The 20,348-nt window shown below is 43.9% G+C and overlaps 1 protein-coding gene across 3 annotated transcripts in view; it reads left to right on the plus strand.

Annotated features, from left to right (window-relative positions):
* Positions 1–20,348, plus strand: part of PIK3C3 (phosphatidylinositol 3-kinase catalytic subunit type 3) — a 147,294-nt gene that overhangs the window by 66,713 nt on the left and 60,233 nt on the right. For all 3 annotated transcript variants that reach the window (XM_026649295.2, XM_026649296.2, XM_026649297.2), the window contains 5 exons: positions 4,149–4,277; positions 4,643–4,712; positions 10,324–10,388; positions 13,278–13,362; positions 14,837–14,911. In XM_026649295.2, the coding sequence (XP_026505080.1) occupies positions 4,149–4,277; positions 4,643–4,712; positions 10,324–10,388; positions 13,278–13,362; positions 14,837–14,911 (424 nt within the window). The remainder of the gene's footprint in view (positions 1–4,148; positions 4,278–4,642; positions 4,713–10,323; positions 10,389–13,277; positions 13,363–14,836; positions 14,912–20,348) is intronic.

Genomic DNA, 20,348 nt, shown 5'->3' on the forward strand with positions numbered 1-20,348 from the left:
GAAGAGAGCAATCATATCCCCCCTCAGCCTTCTTTTGGTTAGGCTAAACAAACCAAGCTCCTCGAGTCTCCTTTCATAGGAAAGGTTTTCCATTCCTCGGATCATCCTAGTTGCCCTTCTCTGTACCCGTTCCAGTTTCAGTTCATCCCTTTTAAACATAGGAGACCAGAACTGCACACAGTACTCCAAGTGAGGTCTCACCAGCGCCTTGTATAACGGAAGCAGCACCTCCCTGTCCCTACTAGAAATACCTCGCCTTATGCATCCCAAGATCGCATTAGCTTTTTTCGCAGCCACGTCGCATTGCCGACTCATAGTCATCCTGCGATTAACCAGGACTCCGAGGTCCTTCTCCTCCTCAGTCACTTCTAACCTGTGCGTCCCTAGCTTATAACTGAAATTCTTATTAGTCATCCCTAAATGCATCACCTTACACTTCTCACTATTAAATCTCATCCTATTACTAATACCCAATTTACAAGGTCATCCAAGTCTCCCTGCAGAATATCCCGATCCTTCTCCGAGTTGGCAATGCCTCCCAACTTTGTGTCATCCGCAAACTTTATCAGCCCACTCTTACATTTGGTTCCGAGGTCAGTAACGAATAGATTAAATAAAATCGGACCCAGAACTGAACCTTGAGGAACCCCACTGGTGACCTCCCTCCAATCAGACAGTTCACCTTTCAGTACTACCCCTTAGCTTCCGTAACTGCTCTTTTTTTTTTGATGTTTTCTTTACCAGCTTGTATTCCTCATAATTTTCTACCATTCCTACTTTCTGCCATCATTTAAACCTTTCCTCCTTTACAGCTTCTTGCACATTGTTTGATCATCACCATGTCCCCTTGCAATGAAATTTCCCTCCTCTTGTTTGGCCACATGCAGCCTGTGAACGTTCTGTAATATGTTTGGCTATTTTCCCCCAAACCACTTTGGTATCATTGTGGTCAGTTTGATCGTTGCCCAAACTCAGTAGAATCTTTGTCCTTATACCTCACACTAACTTCCCTTTCCGCAAGGCTCCACCTCTTTGTTCCACAACTCATCTTTTGTCCCCCACTAGCCTTTTCACCCAGAAGTCCATTGCACAGCAATATAGATTGCTTATGATTTGCTCTCCTGGCATCAGTTTAGTCTCTCTCACATTTTTAGATTACTTCCTTACAAGAAGAAGAGATCTAAAAGTGTGAGAGAGACTAAACTGAACCCAGGAGAGCAATTTACAAACAATTGACCTCGGACCTGTTGGCATCACACTTGTGTGTAATTAAGTGCTCTTCCCTCTTTACAAAGTATGTATTGGTAACAATCAGGCCATGGGCTCTGGCTAACTCTAAGATAGTCCCACCAGCTTCATTTCTGGTTCCAAAGTCTCATCCTCCATGGCTGTCATTGTAGTCCTCACTGTGTTCTTCTACATTCTGTGGAGATCTGCTCCAATCAAGTACTCTGCTTGTGGTACTTCACTTGTCACTGGGTTCAGCACTATCTAGAATTCTGCCTTCTCCTCAGTCATACAACCAACCTGCGGTGCACATCTGCATTAAAAAACACAAATATTTGTTCTCTGTCAGTACTATTCTAACTTTCATAGACCAGTTGCTCTTCTTTAGGGTGATCACTAGCTTGTCCTGTAATACTTCTGCTACGATTATTCCTACTCTCTTCCTCCTTGCTACTGAGCCGCGATACATTATCTTGTAACCCTCTTTGGTGTTTGTGGATTTTGACCCCTTCCATTTTATTTTTTGTATGCAGGCAATCTGCACTCTTCTTCTTTTCAGTGTCTCAGCTACTTCTCTTGATTTCCTAGTCATTGTTTCCACATTAAGTGAAGCCAAACATAATTCTTGGGCTTGCTTCTTCAGCTGCATGTGGCCGTAATGAGGTGGCCTTTTCCTATTTTCCACAGCTGTCAGGTGAAGCGGTTGCACGTTTGCTTCCTGCGGATGCCATAGCATTCTAGTGATATGCTCCCTGAAGACAAAGACCCATGAAGCATGTGTGTTTGGCACATTTTTTGGCACACTTTTATAAACTGCCTGGCCAGGCCTGATGTTCTTGGGTTGAAATCAGAGTCCGTTATCCTAGGTGGACTGCCTGCCATGGCGAATGAGCCCCACCTGCCCAGATACTCACCGTTCACACTCCCATTTTCAACTAAGAACAACTCTGCGGTAGTTTAGCTGTCAGAGGCTATACATTATGCTAATCACACGAAGCATTTTCTTGGCAGTGAGAGCTCATCCCCAAAGCCACCTAAACTATGACAGCTCTTTAGGAGGCACTGTCTGTCTACAGCTGCACATAAAATTAGAGGCGGAGTCGGGGAGATTTTTACAAATCAAAATAGCAAGCTCTTTAGCCAGGATAAGAATGACCTTGTCCCAACACACTTGCCCACTGTTTAGGAGAGGACAAGGAGCTATCTGTCATCTATGGGTCACACTACCCCGTAGTTGTTAGTTGGCCTGTAGGGCAGTCACCTTCCTCTCTGAGACAGCTCCAAAGCACTGCAGGACCCTTAGTTGATCCTGGCAAACTAACCACCTATTGTTTGGAGAGCAATTTGTCTTGCAACAAGAGCTTTGACAGATGATTGCTATTCACCCTTAGCACGCTGAATCTTTGTGGGAATGTAATGCTTAATTTTCTAGACTGATTCTGGATCAGTATTTTGTATGTAGCAGAGCAGCTACTTCAGCAATGTATTGGAAGTCAGCCTTTGACATGAGGTGGTGATTTTTTTTCAATTAAAAAAACCCAAAACAAAATTGGGACGTCCAGCATGGTCCTATTTAAAGCAAGCAAGATATAATTCATGTTCTGCCCAAAAGAAAGCCAGAATTTAGATCCAGTCTTTCAGAAGGTGCCATCGGTGTCCAAGTGCACTTAGAATTGAGTGGCCACCATCTTCTCAATCTCCTCCCCCAAGAAAGAGGTTGGAGACTAGTCAGTAACTAGCAAGCTCTGCAGAACCAGAAAAACATGTCTTGAGGAAGGATGGGGCCTCTGTGCTTTTGAGTCTAAGTAGCATCTTTTGGCCTCAGTCATAGCTTTTTTCTACAACCTCATTAAGTCCTTGTGTAGAAGAATAAGGAACTATATTTTTAAGAGAAAAAGTAAGGTAGCAGTAGATGATGTGAAAACCACAGCCTCAGAGCACTTACTGCAAACAACTCTAGTGAAATTGATCAATTAAAAATCTCTATTGTGTACCTGATTTTTATTTCATTTTTATTTGAGAGGCTTGATGAATTACAGTAGATAAATTTATTCATGTAGATAATTGATCTGCAGCTCATTTTATGAGGGGTGAAACTGCAAACAGAATTAAATTAGTTCTTTTAAAAGACCATTTAAAATTGTTACTTTTGCTAAATTAATTGAGAAAGCAGTTAATTGCTTTGAAAATGTCCTATCCCTAGCATTTCTTTGACATGTATAATGTAGTTATTGAGTCTTCCTGTTTTTGTTTTTTTTCCTCTTCTGGTGAGTTTAAAATGTTTTGCTCCCTTTGTATGGTGCTTCAAAGTTTGGATCAGATGTGAACAAACTTAATTTCTGCATTTACCCCGAATTAGAGGATAGAATGATTTAAAAAAAAAAATCTACCAGGGTCCGTTCGATTTGTCTTACTACTTCTCTCAGATTTCCCATGGAGTGCTATATCCTCTGTGGATGAATGGAATCTAGAAATTGCATAAAACCTGGAAGTCCTATGGTCAAACTTCTGGTAAGTGGGGGCAGTACGTTCTTGATGCAGAGTCATAAACTATGGAACATAATATTTGAGTTCCAAATGATCCCTAGTGGAGCAGTCTTCAGAGCCTATTGCAAAACCCACCATTTTGCAGATGTCTACCTGCATTCAAACATTTGGGTGAGGAAGTGGCAAGTCTGCTAGAAACTAAACCATAAACTAACAAGATAGTCTCTTCTGATTTTTATTGAAAATTTAATTTAGTACCTAGATTTAGATACTTGGGGTGTATTAGGCTAGAAGGCTAAAAAGCAAATGAGAGAAACTATTACAAATGAATTTACTCACATGTAGAGAAGGATTCCCAACTTAGATTTGTTTCAGCGAAGTTGAGTATTCGATTTGTTCTAGTGTACTGGTTCATGGCAAATTTCCTTTTCCAGAGTGCCCTAATGCCTGCCCAGTTATTCTTCAAGACAGAAGATGGAGGCAAATATCCTGTAATATTTAAACATGGTGATGATTTACGTCAAGATCAACTTATTCTTCAAATTATTTCACTCATGGACAAGGTGATGAGCATTAATCAAGTGTTTCTTAATCTCACTATTAAACATCTGTTTTATTGTTTATACAAGCTGAGGGAATTGCTCTTAGTTAAAACCCAGAAAACACAAGATATTAATGCAGCTTAATTCAGTACTCTTTTATTGTAGCTGTTTCATTCCAAAGAATTCCCATTCTTACAAATATTGTTTTAATGTCCTCTATGGACTAAGAAGATATGAGCAAAAAGACTTTCACTTATGACAGGTCTGAACTAAATTTCCTCAAAAAGGAATAAGTTAATGTATTAAACCACTTCACAACCTAGCCTCTTTTTAAAAATGCTTGATTATTTTTAACTGTTCCACTCATGTTTGTGTTTTCTTTCCAGCTGTTACGTAAGGAGAATCTGGATTTGAAGCTGACACCATATAAGGTGCTGGCTACTAGTACAAAGCATGGTAAGGTTATTTCTTTTTTAAAAAACATTGAAAATCAGGTATTTGTCTTCCTCAGTTTCACGTACCTGGATGCAGATATTATCCAACCCAAGCTTCTTGTTAGTGTCACAGGAGAATACAGCTGACTTCAGGTTGTAGGATTTCTTTATAACAAACTTGGGCAACTTGCTTAAAAGCAGATTAGTGTTTATTCTTTACCTTCTATTTCTCTTTTCCAGCTTTATTGTCAAGTGCTTGTTTTGCCTCACCTACTGCAATGAAAACCTAGGACAAATTGTGAAATACTGGTTGTCATTGTTTCAGAGCTAGCTGCACCTCTGTTCCCTCTCTGATCTTTGAGGATACTTCTACACAGCAATAAAAAAAAATGGTGGCATGGCTGAAGCTGGCCCAGATCAGCATACTTGGGCTCGCGGGGCTCGGACTGTGGGGCTAAAAACCGCAGTGTAGTCATTCGGGCTTGGGCTGGGACCGACAAAAAGTAAAGATGTTACATTATGAATTGCACTTCAATAACTTATTTTGACAAGTGTTGAGATTTCATTGAGTAATAGTAAATGTACTGTGTTATGCTTAGTAGAACTAGTTAAATCTCCATAATAGGAGACCTTACAACTAAATTTAGGATGAAAATTAGTAAGAAGTTCTTTGAGTGATGGTCCCCATATGGATTCCAGACATGGGTGTGCATGTGTGCCGTGTGCAAGAGCTATAAGTGGACGTCCGGGTCGATGCCGTTCCAGTTCCGTCTTACCACCGCATGGCCAGAGTTGGAACCCCTGTTCCTCGCTGCTCTTAGCTATGCTAAGAGAACTCTTATCTGTTTATTCTCACCTGTATATAATTGTTAGCATGTTCTCATTGTATATAGTAGTTCTTGTACAGTTTTAGTTAGTTAGGCTCCCCTATCAGACTTCTTCTCCTGGAGGGGAGACAGTCCCTCCTTTACCCATACTCTTGGTATTATGCCCCGACAAGCCAGCTTGAAGAACCTTGCTTCATGCCTGCACTCCTTCTCCATGGGCATTGAGCACCAGCAGTGTCTACTGTCTCGGCGAAGTCCACATCATCATCTGCTGTTCCATCTGCCGCTCATTCCCAGCTCGGACTTGGTAGGGTAGGGGACTTTGCCTCCTCACATTTCTCTTGGAGGAAGCTCTGTACCCAGGTGTGCAGTTGGATCCGGGACTGATGGATCCACCGGAATGGTACCCATGGCTACTGGTGAGTGACCCTCTGGCTTCCTCCCGTGTATTGGAACCCTCAGTACTGCTGCATCCGCTGAAGCCCCACTGTGAGCATTAGGAACCCAGACATGGACATCAGGGCGCCTCCCCGATGGGGACTGCTTCTAAGCACAGCGTTGCCTCCCTGAGCCATGCCCAGTCAGGTGAGAAGTACCACGCCGAGCCGGCTGCTGCGGCTCCCAAGAAGCCCCGGACAGAGTATAAAACGAAACACCTATGCAAGCCGTAGGTGCTGCTTCCCACCCTGACTCCCAGTCTGCCGCCATCTTCACCGCCGGCACCATCTATGCCGCTGGACCCTTTCGGAGTGGCATGCCTGGCTCCCACACTCCAGGCCGCCTGGACCTGCTGATGCCCACAGCCAAGTTCATTCTCTCATATGCCAGTTCCTTATCCGCGGAAACTTCACAGCTTACCTCTCCAGCGGATGAACCTCTCCTACTCCTTCCGGAGTGGTGCTTCTCTTCCACTCACGCACCAACAGCTCCACCTCTACCAGATCCATCCTCTGAGTCTGAATGGTTTTCCACGCCAGACCCCTTCTCCCCTGCGCATTCTCACAGCCCGGATCGCAGGCACTACCCACCCTAGCCATACGTCTGTGACCCTTGCACTGAGCCATGGTTCCATTGCCCCAGGGCCTGCTGATGCGTGGCAAACTCTATGCTTGGCCCTACTGGCCTCCATGGGACCCCACGTGGATTGTGGGGTATCACTGCTGCCATATTACTGGCCGTCCCCTGCTTGCACCATGTCCCCTCTGGGTATGATGAACAGGAGGAAGAGGTCATCGTGCAATTGGTACTGCCAGTTCCAATTGGAGCTGCCTCATACCCCCCGGGCAAGGCACTAATTCCACCTTCTCTCTCCCCTCCGGATGACCATCACCAGTACCACAACCTGCTTTGGCGCATGGCGGAGGCTCTCAACCTTATGGTGGAGGAAGTCCAGGACCCGCAAAACCAACTCTTGGATATCCTTCTTCCACCTGGACCCTCCCACACTGCCCTCCCTATCCACTTGACCATCATACAACCAGCACAGTCAGTTTGGCACATGCCCATCTCCTGTGCCCCTACAAGAGGAAGCAGATGCCCTGCTCTGGAAGGGCGCCATAGAGCATATTTCCTGCCATTATCAGGGCTGAGGGTTCTATTCCCCCATTTCCTTATTCCCAAGAAGGGGGTGGCCAATGGCCCAATCTGGACTTCCAGTTGCTCAACAAGCTCACCTTAAGTTCTGATTCCGGATGGTCGCGCTCCCCCTCCATTATTCCGTCCCACCCCTGAGGCTTCTGGTTCATGGCTCTCAATATGTAGGATGCTTATTTTCACATTGACATCCACCTGGCTCATCAGAAATTTCTCCATTTCACTGTGGGGCACTCCCATTATCAGTTCCGGGTCCTCGCCGTCGATATTGCCACCACTCCACATGTGTTCAAAAAGATTTTCACTGACATCACCGCCCACGTACGCCACCTCTGCCACTCTGTGTTTCCCTGCCTGGACAATTGGCTCCTCGTTGCGATGTTGCACACATGCCTCCTTTCCATGCCCTTTGTGATCTCTTCACTCACCTGGGTATCTGTATCAACGAGGAAAAGTCAGTCCTTATCCCTACCCAAGCTATCACTTTTACTGGGGTGCACTTGAACTCTACTGTGGGACGTACTTTCCTCGTGCTACCCTGACCTCTCTCATCATGCAGCTACACTGCAATCCAAGCATGTGACTCCATAATTGCCTTTCCCTCTTGGGCCGCTTGGTGACCTGCACCTCTGTAACATCCAATGCCCGCCTCCTTATGTGCTGCCTTCAACTCTGTCTCTGGTTGATCTACAGACCTCAGATGGACCATTTAGACAAGCCACTCCTGCTCTCCCACCTTGTCCTGTCCTCCTTCATGTGGTGGACCAACCTGTGCACAGTTTTGGTCCGCATCCTGTTTGCCCCTCCCATTCCCCACACCACTCTCATCACAGATGCCTCCCTCAAGGGGTGGGGCATCCATCTGGATAGTCACACTACCCAGAGAGGTGAGGATGCACGTCAACATCTTGGAACTCTGCACTGCCCACCTGGCCTGTCAGGCGTTCCTCCCTCTCATATGGTCCCGGCATCTTCAGCTGCTCTCCGACTACATGATGGCAGTTGTGTATATCAACAAACAAGGTGATGCCAGATTGCCCTCTCTCTTTGCAGAACCGTCCCCCTCTGGAACTGATGCATCAAGCGTGGGATCACACTGCACACCGTGCACCTTCCTGGCAAACACTTTTAGCAGGTCCTTCTACACGAATCACAAGTGGGAGATCCATGATCCCATGCTTCACTCCATCTTACGCCGGTGGGGCACCCCATATTGGGACCTTGGAGAACTGCAGATTCCTCCTTTTCTGCTCCAGAGGGACCCTTGGAATTGGCTTGTGGGGCGACGTCCTCCTCCTGCCTTGGACCTCCGAAGTCCGCACACCTTTCCACCCTTCCCTCTGCTCCCGCAAGTCCTGTGCAAGGTACGACGAGATTGAACTATGGTCATCTTGATCGCTCCCTTTTGACCTCGCCAATACTGGTTCACCGACCTCCACCTCTCCGTTTGTCCTCCGATCCACCTTCCACCAACCCCCCATGGACTGTTCCTCCATCTTCACTCACCTGACCATCGTTTGCTTCCTTAAATGCTTGCTCAATGCCTTTCCGCTGGAAACCCCTCTTGGAATATGTACATCATCCTTTCTGCCCTCACTAAACAGCCCTTTGAGCCCCTCCTGATCTGCTCCCTCGCCCACCTCTCCATGAAGATGATCATCTTAGTGGCCATCACCTCAATGAGGTGCACCAGCACCTTCACCACTTGCTACGCCATCGCCTCGGCAGTGGTGATGGATGCGGCTGTCAGCCAAGCCGTCCTCCAGACTGTGACTTCACGCGACTCCACGCACCCACCTTCACGCTGAGAACTGCTCGCCACTCTCCCATGTCTGGAATCCATATAGGGACCATCACTTGAAGAAGAGGAGGAGGAGGTTACTTACTGTAAACAGAGGTTCTTTGAGATGTGTGGTCCCTATCTGGATTCCACCACTGCCCTTTGAGCCTGCTTCTGCAGACTCCTTTGCTTTCAGATAAGAGGGGTACTGAAGCGGTGTTGACCTGCACAGCCTTTTGTAGCAGACATGCAGATGATGCAAGTGCGGGTCAACAAACACTACTGAACAGTTTTGGCTCTGGTGCATGTGCACCCATGTTTGGATTTCAGACAGGCACCACACATCTTGAAGAACCTACAGTTAAAGTAACCAACCTCCCCTTTCTCCTATATTTGTACCATTGACGTCTTTAAAATGTCTCATGATCCAGTTGTATTGAAATCCACTAGAATCTACTGTTGTTTTCATACAATTTTGTTCTATCCTTAAAACAGATTGAGTAAAGTACATATGATGACTATTTGTACAGTCTTCTATAGTAGGGTCTATTTTTATTCATAACAAGAAGCAAGGTCTGGGAATCAAGAGACTCAAGTTATAGCTCCAACTTTGTTGCTAGCTTGCTGCCTAGCCTTGGGCAAGTCATGTAAAATTTCTATATGCTTCTCCATGCATAAAATGAGTATAATGGCTACCTTCTTAACAGGGTGTGACAGTTTGCCCCCCTCTGAATGCCACCAGATGTGCTTGGATGCCACTGAGTCAGCCTATTCTGCCAGCCTGGGTCCCCTTTACCTGGTCTTGCTGGGCTAGGCTCACAAGCCTCTTCCAGCCAAGCACACAGGCAGGGCCACACCCAGCTGCACAGAGAGACAGAGATCCGCTCTGGAAAGATTCAGCCTTAGGGGCTTGCCCCAGCATTCTGGGTTTATCGCCCTTAAAGGAGTGGGCACCAAAGGTTTTATGAAATTCGCCCCCTCCCTTAATGTGGAGGAAGATCTACACAACCTCTTGTCCCCCAGTTACAAATTACATCAACTGAGTTTTATATCATAAAAAAGAAATAAGTTTAACTATAAAAGGTGAATTTTAAGTGGTAGAGGTAACAAACAGAACAAAGCAGATTACCAAGCAAATAAAATAAAGCACTAAATTTGATTCACTAAAGAAATTGGTTACAAATAGTAATTCCTCACTCTAGATATTGTCTTCGGTCGATTCCTTCACAAGCCAGATATCTTTCCAGCCTTGGTCAAGCAGTTGTGTTGTTGTGACAAGTATATTTAAAATTTACTGCAGGCAATGTTTACTGGCAAAACCTTGCTTGCTGACTGCAGTGGAGTAAAAGGTGCATAGCTTTATTTCTTCACCAAAGTTGTGTTCTCCTTATTTTACAGCTTCAACTACTGAAGATACTGCTTTCTTTTCACAGGTTTCATGCAGTTTATTCAGTCAGTCCCTGTTGCTGAAGTTCTTGCTACTGAAGAAAGTATACAGGTATATGATCTGGTGTCTCTTCTTTTTTCATTCATTTGGGAACAGTGTCTTCATATTGCAGATTTTTTGCATGAGTATGCAGCATGGATATTTAATGACTGTAAAATTAATATTGTTGAAGAATTCAGGGCAAGACTCAAGTAGTAACTGATAGTTATTGGTCTTGTTCTGTACTGCTTTGTTTTCTAGTTTTAGGTCTGTTATAGGAGTTCATAGTAGCAAAAACTTTAGAACAGTCAGTTGAGATACATACCAGTGCTTTTTGTTACTGAAAACTCCCACACTAGCATCAACTTCCTGGACACCACAATCAGCTTCAACAATGGAACCCTACGGACAACCATGTACAAGAAACCCACTCATCAGCACACCTACCTTCATAGATCCAGTAACTACCCAAACACCCTAAGAAATCTGTTATCTACAGACACTCGGATATTACAGAATATGCTCCACGAGAAAGTCCAGGTTATACACCTTAACATGCTCAAAACCACCAACCAAACATACTTCACCAGAGAAGTAGATTGCATCATGGAACGCACCACCCAAATACTCTGAGAACCTGCTTCAATACAGAAATAATACCCCCTCCAACTGTACACCCTTAGTTGTCACCTACTACCTCACACTGGAATCCATACGTGGTACACCTCTACCCCGATATAACGCGGTCCTTGGGAGCCAAAAAATCTCACTGTTTTATAGGTGAGACCGTGTTACATCGGGATAGGGAGAGGAACCGCTTTTACCGGCTTGCCACGCCAATCAGCTGTTTGGCCCGGCAAGCCTGGGAGGGAGGAGAAGCGGAGCTGAGCGGCGTGCTCGTGGGAGGAGGTGGAGGCAGAGGTGAGCTGGGGCAGGGGGGCCGCAGCAAGTAAGGGGGGGGCGAAGAGGAACCGCTCCCCACCCCAGCTCACCTCCGCTCCGCCTCCTCCTCCTCCCACGAGCACACAGCTCAGCTCCGCTTCTCCTCCTTCACTGCATTCCTGAATGAACTCTCACAGGAAAATAAGACAAAAACACCATATGACCTGTGGGTGAACACTTTTCATAAAACAATTACTTTGTCTGACCCATCTGTCCTTGTCCTCAAAGGAAACCCGCACAACGCTTTCAAAAGATGAGCCTGGGAGCTTAAATTCATAACTCTGCTAAACATTAAAAATCATGGACTGAACACAGACATGGGATTTATGGCTTATTACAGTGGTAGGCAACCTATGGCATGCGTGCCGAAGGCAGCACCCGAGCTGATTTTCAGTGGCACTCACGCTGCCCGGGTCCTGGCCACCGGTCCGGGGGGCGCTGCATTTTAATTTAATTTTAAATGAAGCTTCTTAAACATTTTAAAAACCTTATTTACTTTACATACAGCAATAGTTTAGTTATATATTATAGACTTTTAGAAAAAGACCTAAAAACGTTAAAATGTATGACTGGCACGTGAAACCTTAAATTAGAGTGAATAAATGAAGACTTGGCACACCACTTCTGAAAGGTTGCTGACCCCTGGGTTATTACAACAATCTATAACCTTCTAACCCCCTCTTTTTGTCCTGGGACTGCAGAGGTCACAGGCCACTCTACCTTGAATGGTCCCTTAGATTAGAATATGTGCTAACTATTTATGCTGAACAATTTGTTCCACCTTGCATTTTAGATGTGACACTGAGTATGTTTATCTGAAGAAGAGCTCTGTGTGGCTCAAAAGCTTGTCTCGCCACCAGACAGTGGTTGGTCCAATAAAATATATCCCCTCACCCACATTCTCTCTCTAATATCCTGGGATTCTACACTACATACTAAATTCCCAAGACATACCAGAGCAGGACTTTCTGCTGTACAGCACTTCAAAAGCCTGCACTTTTATACCTTACAATATCGACAAGGGCCCTTCACTTCTGTATCCTGACCATTTTCAGTAAGATAGGGTACTAGCCAGTTAACTGATAACTTTGCTGCACATCCTTGAATGGTAACAAAGAGTCCTGTGGCACCTTATAGACTGACAGATGTATTGGAGCGTAAGCTTTCGTGGGTGAATATCCACTTCGTCAGATGCATGTTACTCTTTGTTACTTTTTACAGATCCAGACTAACACGGCTACCCCTCTGATACTTGACATCTTTGAATAGCTTTTCTTTAGGTGATTACTTCATGAAAAAACTCCACTGCTCAAGCTCAGTACATGATTTTCAAATGTTCCTAACTTGGCAAAATCAAAACCAGTTTCCTCCAGAAGGCAGTTATGGACTATCTCTATAAAGGCTTAATTCCATTCCAAATTTCAACTTTAAACCTTGTGACTATTTCTGTAAAACTACTAGACTTGTTTATTTTGAGTAGAAGTAAGGGACATAAAGTATTAGTGCATAGTTTGTCTAATGTTCATCACATTATCCTAAGATGTTACTCAACTTTTAGATTAATTTGAATTGCTAGTGCTGTTTAGCTTTTTCTAGTCTAGCAGAAAAATATATTTACTATGGAAGCATTTTTGATGCTCATGGTAATTACGCAATAACTCTGCAATGCAAATGTAATTTTATGGGTTATTTTAAAGGAAGAGCACTTCAGTTTGTGATAGCGATTTTAAATCTGTTTCTGCTTTGGTGAATAAGAAAATGCGAACAAAGATCTAAACCGTAGCATGAAAACATAACTTGCTACATTTTTTTTGTTTAACGTTATCTGACAACTTTGAACATAACACATTATTGAATTCAACCTTGACATTCTTATAAGTCGCAAGATTGATACCAGAAGTGTCTCTTCACAGAGTATGGTAATAGATTTACCAAGGACATAAACTGCTAACTTTTTTATCTGCCCTGAAGTTAGTTCAAAGCTTTATGGGGCAAGTAAGTGTTTTGATGTCCTTCCAGAATTTCTTCAGAAAACATGCACCAAGTGAGACTGGTCCTAATGGGATAAGTGCAGAGGTGATGGACACTTATGTTAAAAGCTGTGGTAAGTTATTACAAATGTTTACTTGCTGATTAGATGTGCCACTATTGGCACAAAGGACAGTAGTGTGCCACTATTGGACCTGTAGACTTAGTAATGTTCAAATGCATTGTTGGTAGAATTTATTAAAAAACAATGATTGATATTTTTAATTTTTCACATTTTTCAAGTACCTGAAATGAGAGGAATTCATCATTTAAGTAATATAGTAGCACAGTGATACTGATAAATATTGGATAACCAATGAACACTTACATGATTGCAAGATATGTTTGGGAAATCTATTTTCCTGCCTAACAACATGAGGCCAGTGTGATGGGTTATGCCCCTTAGGAAGTCACCTGATGTGCTGAGATACCACTGAGTCTACCTGTTCTGCCAGCATGGGCCCCCTTTAACCTGTCTTGCTGAGCCAGGCTATTAAAGCCTCCTTTAACACGCACACAGGCAGGGCCACACCCAGCTGCAGATCAGCTCTGGGAAGACTCAGTTTAAGGGACTTGCTTCAGCACTCAGGTGTCCACCTCCTTTGGAATGCAGACCCAAAGGTATATTATGAAATCTGCCTCCTCCCTCAGTGTGGAAGAAGGTATGCACAACTTCTAGCCCTCCCCCCAAGTCAGAAATTACTGAAACTGGGTTATATTATAAACAAAACAAATTTTATTAACTACAAAAGGCAGATTTTAATTGGTAAGAGAGGTAGCAAACAGAACAAAGCCGATTACTAAGCAAATGAAACCAAACATGCAAACTAAGCTAGTTTCAATAAAGAAATTGGTTACAAATAGTATTTCTCACCCTAGATATTGTTGCAGGCAGATTACAGAAAGTTTTGAAAGGCTGCTGCACTGGTCTCCCTCTTGAAACCTCAGGTGTTATTACTCACAAGCTAGACGCTCTTCCAACTTGGGTTTTTTTGTCAGAAAAATTATTCCAGTGAAATTTTTTCCACCATTTCTAATGTTAATATTGTGAGCATTGTTGGCATTAGGGACTCATTGATGACTTAGTTGTAACTTCACTGTCACCATTAGATTACAGGAGCCAAGTGTGAAAGCAGTATAACGCTGGCAAATAAAATTGTGGTAAGCGATACTATATGCAGGACTTTAAAATATGTGTTTTAGTTTCAGTTTCATGGTGTATTAAATCATCCCATACTGATCTAATGTTAGAAGAAATAAGGTGACCTTCAGATTTTAAGCATATGTAGCCTTGTAAATGTACATACAACTACACGGTATTAGATTTTAGGCTTACATTAATACATAAGAAGATACCTACTACTTTTCTCTATGCATTTCGTTTTATTTCAAAAGTTGCTCTTTATACCTCACTGTGTTCTTGATTTCCCAGTTTATCCATTTTTCAAGAATTAAGCTAATGACAAACCTACTACTCTGAACAGTATGGAACACACAATATCCAGGATATGGAATATGTTTGATTGTTTATAATTTACTTGTCATTGCAGCTGGTTATTGTGTTATTACCTATATCCTTGGAGTTGGAGACAGGCATCTGGATAATCTCTTGCTAACAAAAACAGGTAATTTTTCTTTTTTTTAAATCATCAAATACTGCTATATTGTTACTTTGCAAATATATCTTGGCGTAATGTTTTGTTGAATTTTACTTTATGGACACTGTAACATCCAACAAATTATAGTTTTGGATTAGACTGCCTTTTTTTGTTTTGTTTTAATATTAAGACTACATCAGATGATCTAAAGTTGACTTGTTAGTAATTTATAGCTCGAGATTGAACGTATTAGTGAAGTAGCAAGTAGGGAGCAGACTTTATCATGCACAATATTAAATACTTATTTCACAGGGTGTATGTTGGGTACTGATGTCAGTGGAGGGGCCCTTTTTAGAGATGTATATAATGGGAGTCTATTAATTGCAGTTAAATACCAATATTCTTATACACAATACATTTTTTCTCAGCTTCTCATTTTATACTGCTGTGCCTATTCTAAATCTTGTGTGTTTCATTGTAATAGAATTGTTTCTGAGTTCTGAAGGGAAAACAAATTCATAAATAAAAGTGGCATGGAAATGAATTATTTTTTCTTTACAGGCTAATGTACAAACACAACAGTAATATTGAAATTCCTGTTTTGTGCAAATTAAGGACTGCTACAAGTTTTGTTAGTTACAAAATTGGTTGACTAAAATGTGCATTGCTGGAAAGCAACACTCAGCAGATTAAAATGAAATTGAGTTGCTTATTGTAACTGCCTCTAATTAATTTTGTCCCCAAATCAGGAAATTTGACACTGACAACTTTCAAGTTTTAGCTGAGATGTTAGAAAAACAATGATAAAATTAATGGGTAATTACTAATTAGAAAGTAATGCTGGCTCCAAAAATCCTAATTGTTCTTTATAAAATTGTTTAATTTTTCATAGGCTCTTTCACACAATCTCAAAGCAATTTCAGGATCTATTAATTGTGTGCCTGTTGTAAAAAGACTTTTTGCAGACAGATTTGGCAGCTATTATACACTCAACTGCATTCCAAAATACAGTACAAATTTGAACATGTTTTTTAGTACTAGTTATATTGATATTCAACAATCTTGATTATTACAGCAAGGTATCCCTGCTCATTCCTGTGGTTCTACTACTGTTTGGTGTAAAAGTGGTTCCATGTGTCGTCCTGTCAATTCCTAGAATCTTAAATACATGTCTAGAATCCTTAATATTTTTTCTCGATGTTTCTAACTCATGTCGTTATAATCATCCACGCAAAGATATAAAAATGATCTGAAATACATGTTTAAAAAAACCTGTACATTGAAATTGAGAGAGAGAGATTCTGGAAACTTTCATAAGCAAAACTTTTTTTAAAAAAGGAAATAGGCAATGGTAGAAGTTTTAGAGAAACGGAAATGGGCAAATGTTTTAAAAACAATAGGCAAAATGTTTACAATTGAATTGGACTCGCCAAATGGTGCACTAGCAAGCCTTTGTAAATATGGAGCTATCCTTTTAAAACTCATTCTTCCTATCTATCCTTCGGTACCCTATTGTTTGTTAAACTGGTTGCATCCTATCTTAATTACTGTAGCTTGTAAGGTCTTAGAGGCAGTGACCATATAATATAGTTGTAGTGGTTTATCTCTCTGTAGTTAAGCATGGTCGTTATCTCAGTTACACTCTTCCTGGTAGTAGGGATACCATATTTTAAGTGTCCAAAACGAGGACACTCCACGGGGCCCCAGCCCCGCCCCCACTCCGCCCCCGCCCCGCCCTTTCCCCCTCCCAGCCCCGCCCCTTCTCGGCCCCGCCCCTCCCCCTCCCCTGAATGCTTCGCCCCCCTGCCCCTCCCCCTCCCCTGCTTCCCGCGAACATTTGATTCGCGGGAAGCCTGAATCAGGCAGGCAGCAGGTAAGCTGGGGATGGGGATGGGGCGGGGGGGAGCGAGCAGGCGGCGCGGCCCAGTCCAGCCCCCCCGGCCAGGCGGCTTCCTTCGGCAGCCGGCCGGCCCAGGCCAAGAGGCTCTGGCCCCGGCGTATCCCGCCCGGCTCGGCTCGGGCGGCCGAGCACCGCCGGCCCAGCACCCCCGGCTGCCCCGGCCGAGCACCCCCGGCCTCCCCGGCCCCGCACCGCCGGCCCCAGCATCTCCGGCCCCTGGCCGAGTACCGCCGGCCCCTTCCTCCCTCCCTCTCTATTTTCCCGGACATGTCCGGCTTTTTGGGATTTCCTCCCGGACGGGGATTTGAGGCCCAAAAAGCCGGACATGTTCGGGAAAATCCGGATGTATGGTAACCCTACCTGGTAGGGTAGTTTAGCCCTCTGGCAAAACGTTACCTCTTCCCTTTTTGAGGTAAACAAGAGTCCAACAGAACTGAAGTCCACAAACCTTCAGCCCTTGGTGCATTGCTAAACTTTCATGAACCCATGCAGGGGTTCACAGGCAGTTCTTTACTAAACACACACATCCCTTCCCAGAGTTCTTGCCCTCCTCTTAGGCTATTCCACAAGCTTTTTTTTCCCCTATAGGCTCCCTCCATGGTTTCCTCTCAGCTGGAGTCACTTCACTTCATGTTCTCTCCCTATTCTGAGAAGGTTACTTATGGTCCTAACCCAGAGGTGGGCAAACAACGGGCCGCAGGCCGCATCCTGCCCGCGGGGCCGTCCTGCCTGGCCCCTGAGCTTCTGGCTGGCCCTGGCCCCTCCCCTGCTGTCCCCCTTTCCCTGCAGCCTCAGCTCGCTGTGTCAGCAGCATGGCTGGCTCTGGCCAGGCAGCGCGGCTCAGGGGCAGATTTACCAGTGAACACAGGGTGCCCTGGCACAGGGCCCCCCAACAACAGGGGGCCCCAGGGCCGGGCACTCGGGCAGCTCAGCACCGGCGCACCCCCCACAGGGGGGAGGGGCTACTCTGTGGGGGCAGGGGAGCAGGCAGGGGTCGGGGGAACGTGGGGAACATGGCCAGAGGACTCAGGAGTAGCACGGGGTAGCCGCGCAGCCAGCCGGAGAGAAGCGGCGCTTTGAAGGGGAAAACACCACTTCTCTCTGGCTGCGCGGCTGCCCCTGCTCCTCCTGAGTCCTCTGCCCTTGTTCGCAGGGCCACATTCCAAAAGGGGCGGGTGGCGGTGGATAGGGGGTGGAGTTTCAGGGGGCAGTTAGGGGTAGGGGGTTCCGGGAGGGGGCGGTCAGGGGACAGGGAGTGGGGGTTGGATGGGCCAGGGGTTCTGAGGGGGGCAGTCGGGGTGGAAAGTGGGAGGGGACGGATAGGGGGTAGGGGGCAGGCTGTTTGGGGAGGCATAGCCTTCCCTACCCGGCCCTCCATACCTTTTCGCAACCCCGATGTGGCCCTCGGGCCAAAAAATTTGCCCACCTCTGTCCTAACCCCTTTCCAAGAAGCTTTTGCTCTCAGCCTAAGCACCCTAGAATTTGCATGTCCCGGAATACATTTGATGTGGGCTTTAACAGTAACAGGAGTGTACTGGACCTTGATTTGGGCAGTCTTTAAAGAGCCAGTACACCCTTAGACATGTTCTTTGTATAACACTTAACAAAAAGGCTCCCTATTCCTGATTGCAGCTTCTTTGCATTGTTAATTATATAACAGTTGAAGTCAATCTGAGATCCAGAAACTCAGCATCTCTGAATATCTAGGTACTTAGTCTAACATTGGGGACCTAAAATAAAGAGGCAAATTCTGAAAACGTTAGCTTCACTTCAGTTATTCTCTCTAAAAGGTGGATAGTATGTATTACTTTCCAAAGTGTATGAGGCTTCAATAAATAAGGGCAGAGGATTAAAGCCAATCAGCTGGGGAGATGGGAACAGAACTTTAGACCACTAGACTCCCAAACCTGTGCACACTTCCTTGGAGAGGGTATTTTTATAGGGACAGGAGTGGAACATGCAGCTGTAACTTAGTTTTCCAGCTAACAGAGTATGACCTTCTTAGCTGCCTCCTTTATGAACTTGGCAGTTACCCATGCAAAACGTTCTGCATTTCACAGAATGATTTTCAAAGGCTCATAACTCCAAAAAAACAAAGCTAATTTTCTGAGAGGCTTAAAGGCATTCACTTCAGTTAGAACTATCTCCAAGCCAAATATCCGCTTTCTACCTTCAATTGTTACTTCTATAAAGTTGACCTATTTTATTATGAGGAAAGAGTATTTTTCGTCATACATTCAAACAGAGGAACATTTTCTTATTCTCTCTCTCTCTCCCCTCCCCCCAATAAAATGTTCCTTGGACGTAAGCCTAGCATTGAGATTTTTGAGCCTGAAAGGTAATCATTTTCTAAAGCTGCAAACAGTTGGAAGTGACATTACTATGGGAAGTGTCATGCAACCTTAACCATAGCCGGTCACAATTAGCACCCCATTTTCATAGTTGTCAAGGTTTTGTGAAGTTGGAACGTGTGTGATATGAATAATTGTATTGTTTTATTTCTTAGTTGTCGCCCTGAATCTGGTCAAACACAGTTCTTGAATTGCAGAGATTTAGCTAGAGTTCCAGTATGTCAGATTTGTTTACTGAAGAATGTGAGGCTTCCAGCATTTAATTTATAATTTCCCTAATTGCATAACATTTTTACAGCCTGCCTCTCTAAGTCCACCTGATAATATTTTATTATGAGTATAAAAACATAATTAGCATAGTATGTATGTGTTTCTGCTGTTTTATTAGACCTCAAACAGGCTGGTGTAGTAAAAGGATTTGGGGACCAAACCAGTTACGATGTCTGTACACATTTCAATTTATGGCAAATAAAATGTAGGTCCATGGTCTTGACTGAACTTCAGGTAACTTGAGTTAGTCACACACCATTTATGATAATCTGGTATCTACATTAAGTTTAACAAGTCTGAAGAGTTTCCAAATTACTTGTGTCTGGAAGAGTGTTGTAAGACAATGGTTTTCAACCTTTTTTTCATTTGCAGACCCCTTAAAAAAATTTGAATAGAGGCATGGACCCCTTTGGAAACCTTAGACATAGTCTGCAGATTCCCAGGGGTCCACCGACCACAGGTTGAAAATCACTGTTGAAAGATCTTGGTTTAACTTCCTTACATTCAATAAATACCCACCATCTGGAATTTGACATTTACCCAAAGCCCCTCTCTCATAATTACATTATCATTTGTTGTTACTTCTAAAGGTGAAACTGGTATCACTGTTATTAAATTAAAACCTTTGTTAAATTAAAACACAGCAATCAACAGAAAACAACATTAAATGGCTGGAGAGAAAACTGAGCCAATGTATAAACTCTGATTTTGTTAAATGATGCACTTAAGCATTAATGCAGAGTATGGATTTTGATATGGAATGAATCTCTGACCTAATGCTCTGTTTTACTTATTTCCTGGATGGGCCTCAGTCTGTGTTCATTTCATTTTTATCAGATTTAAATTAATGTTTGAAAGCTAGCATGAAGCTTTAACAAAATACAGCACCCTTTTGGGGACCGTGTGCTGTGGCTGACAGTTGGAAGCTGTGAGCTTCAAAGGA

The sequence above is a fragment of the Terrapene carolina genome, unplaced genomic scaffold (genome assembly GCF_002925995.2).
Source record: "Terrapene carolina triunguis isolate 2854851 unplaced genomic scaffold, T_m_triunguis-2.0 Scaffold69, whole genome shotgun sequence".
Taxonomy (NCBI): domain Eukaryota; kingdom Metazoa; phylum Chordata; order Testudines; family Emydidae; genus Terrapene; species Terrapene triunguis.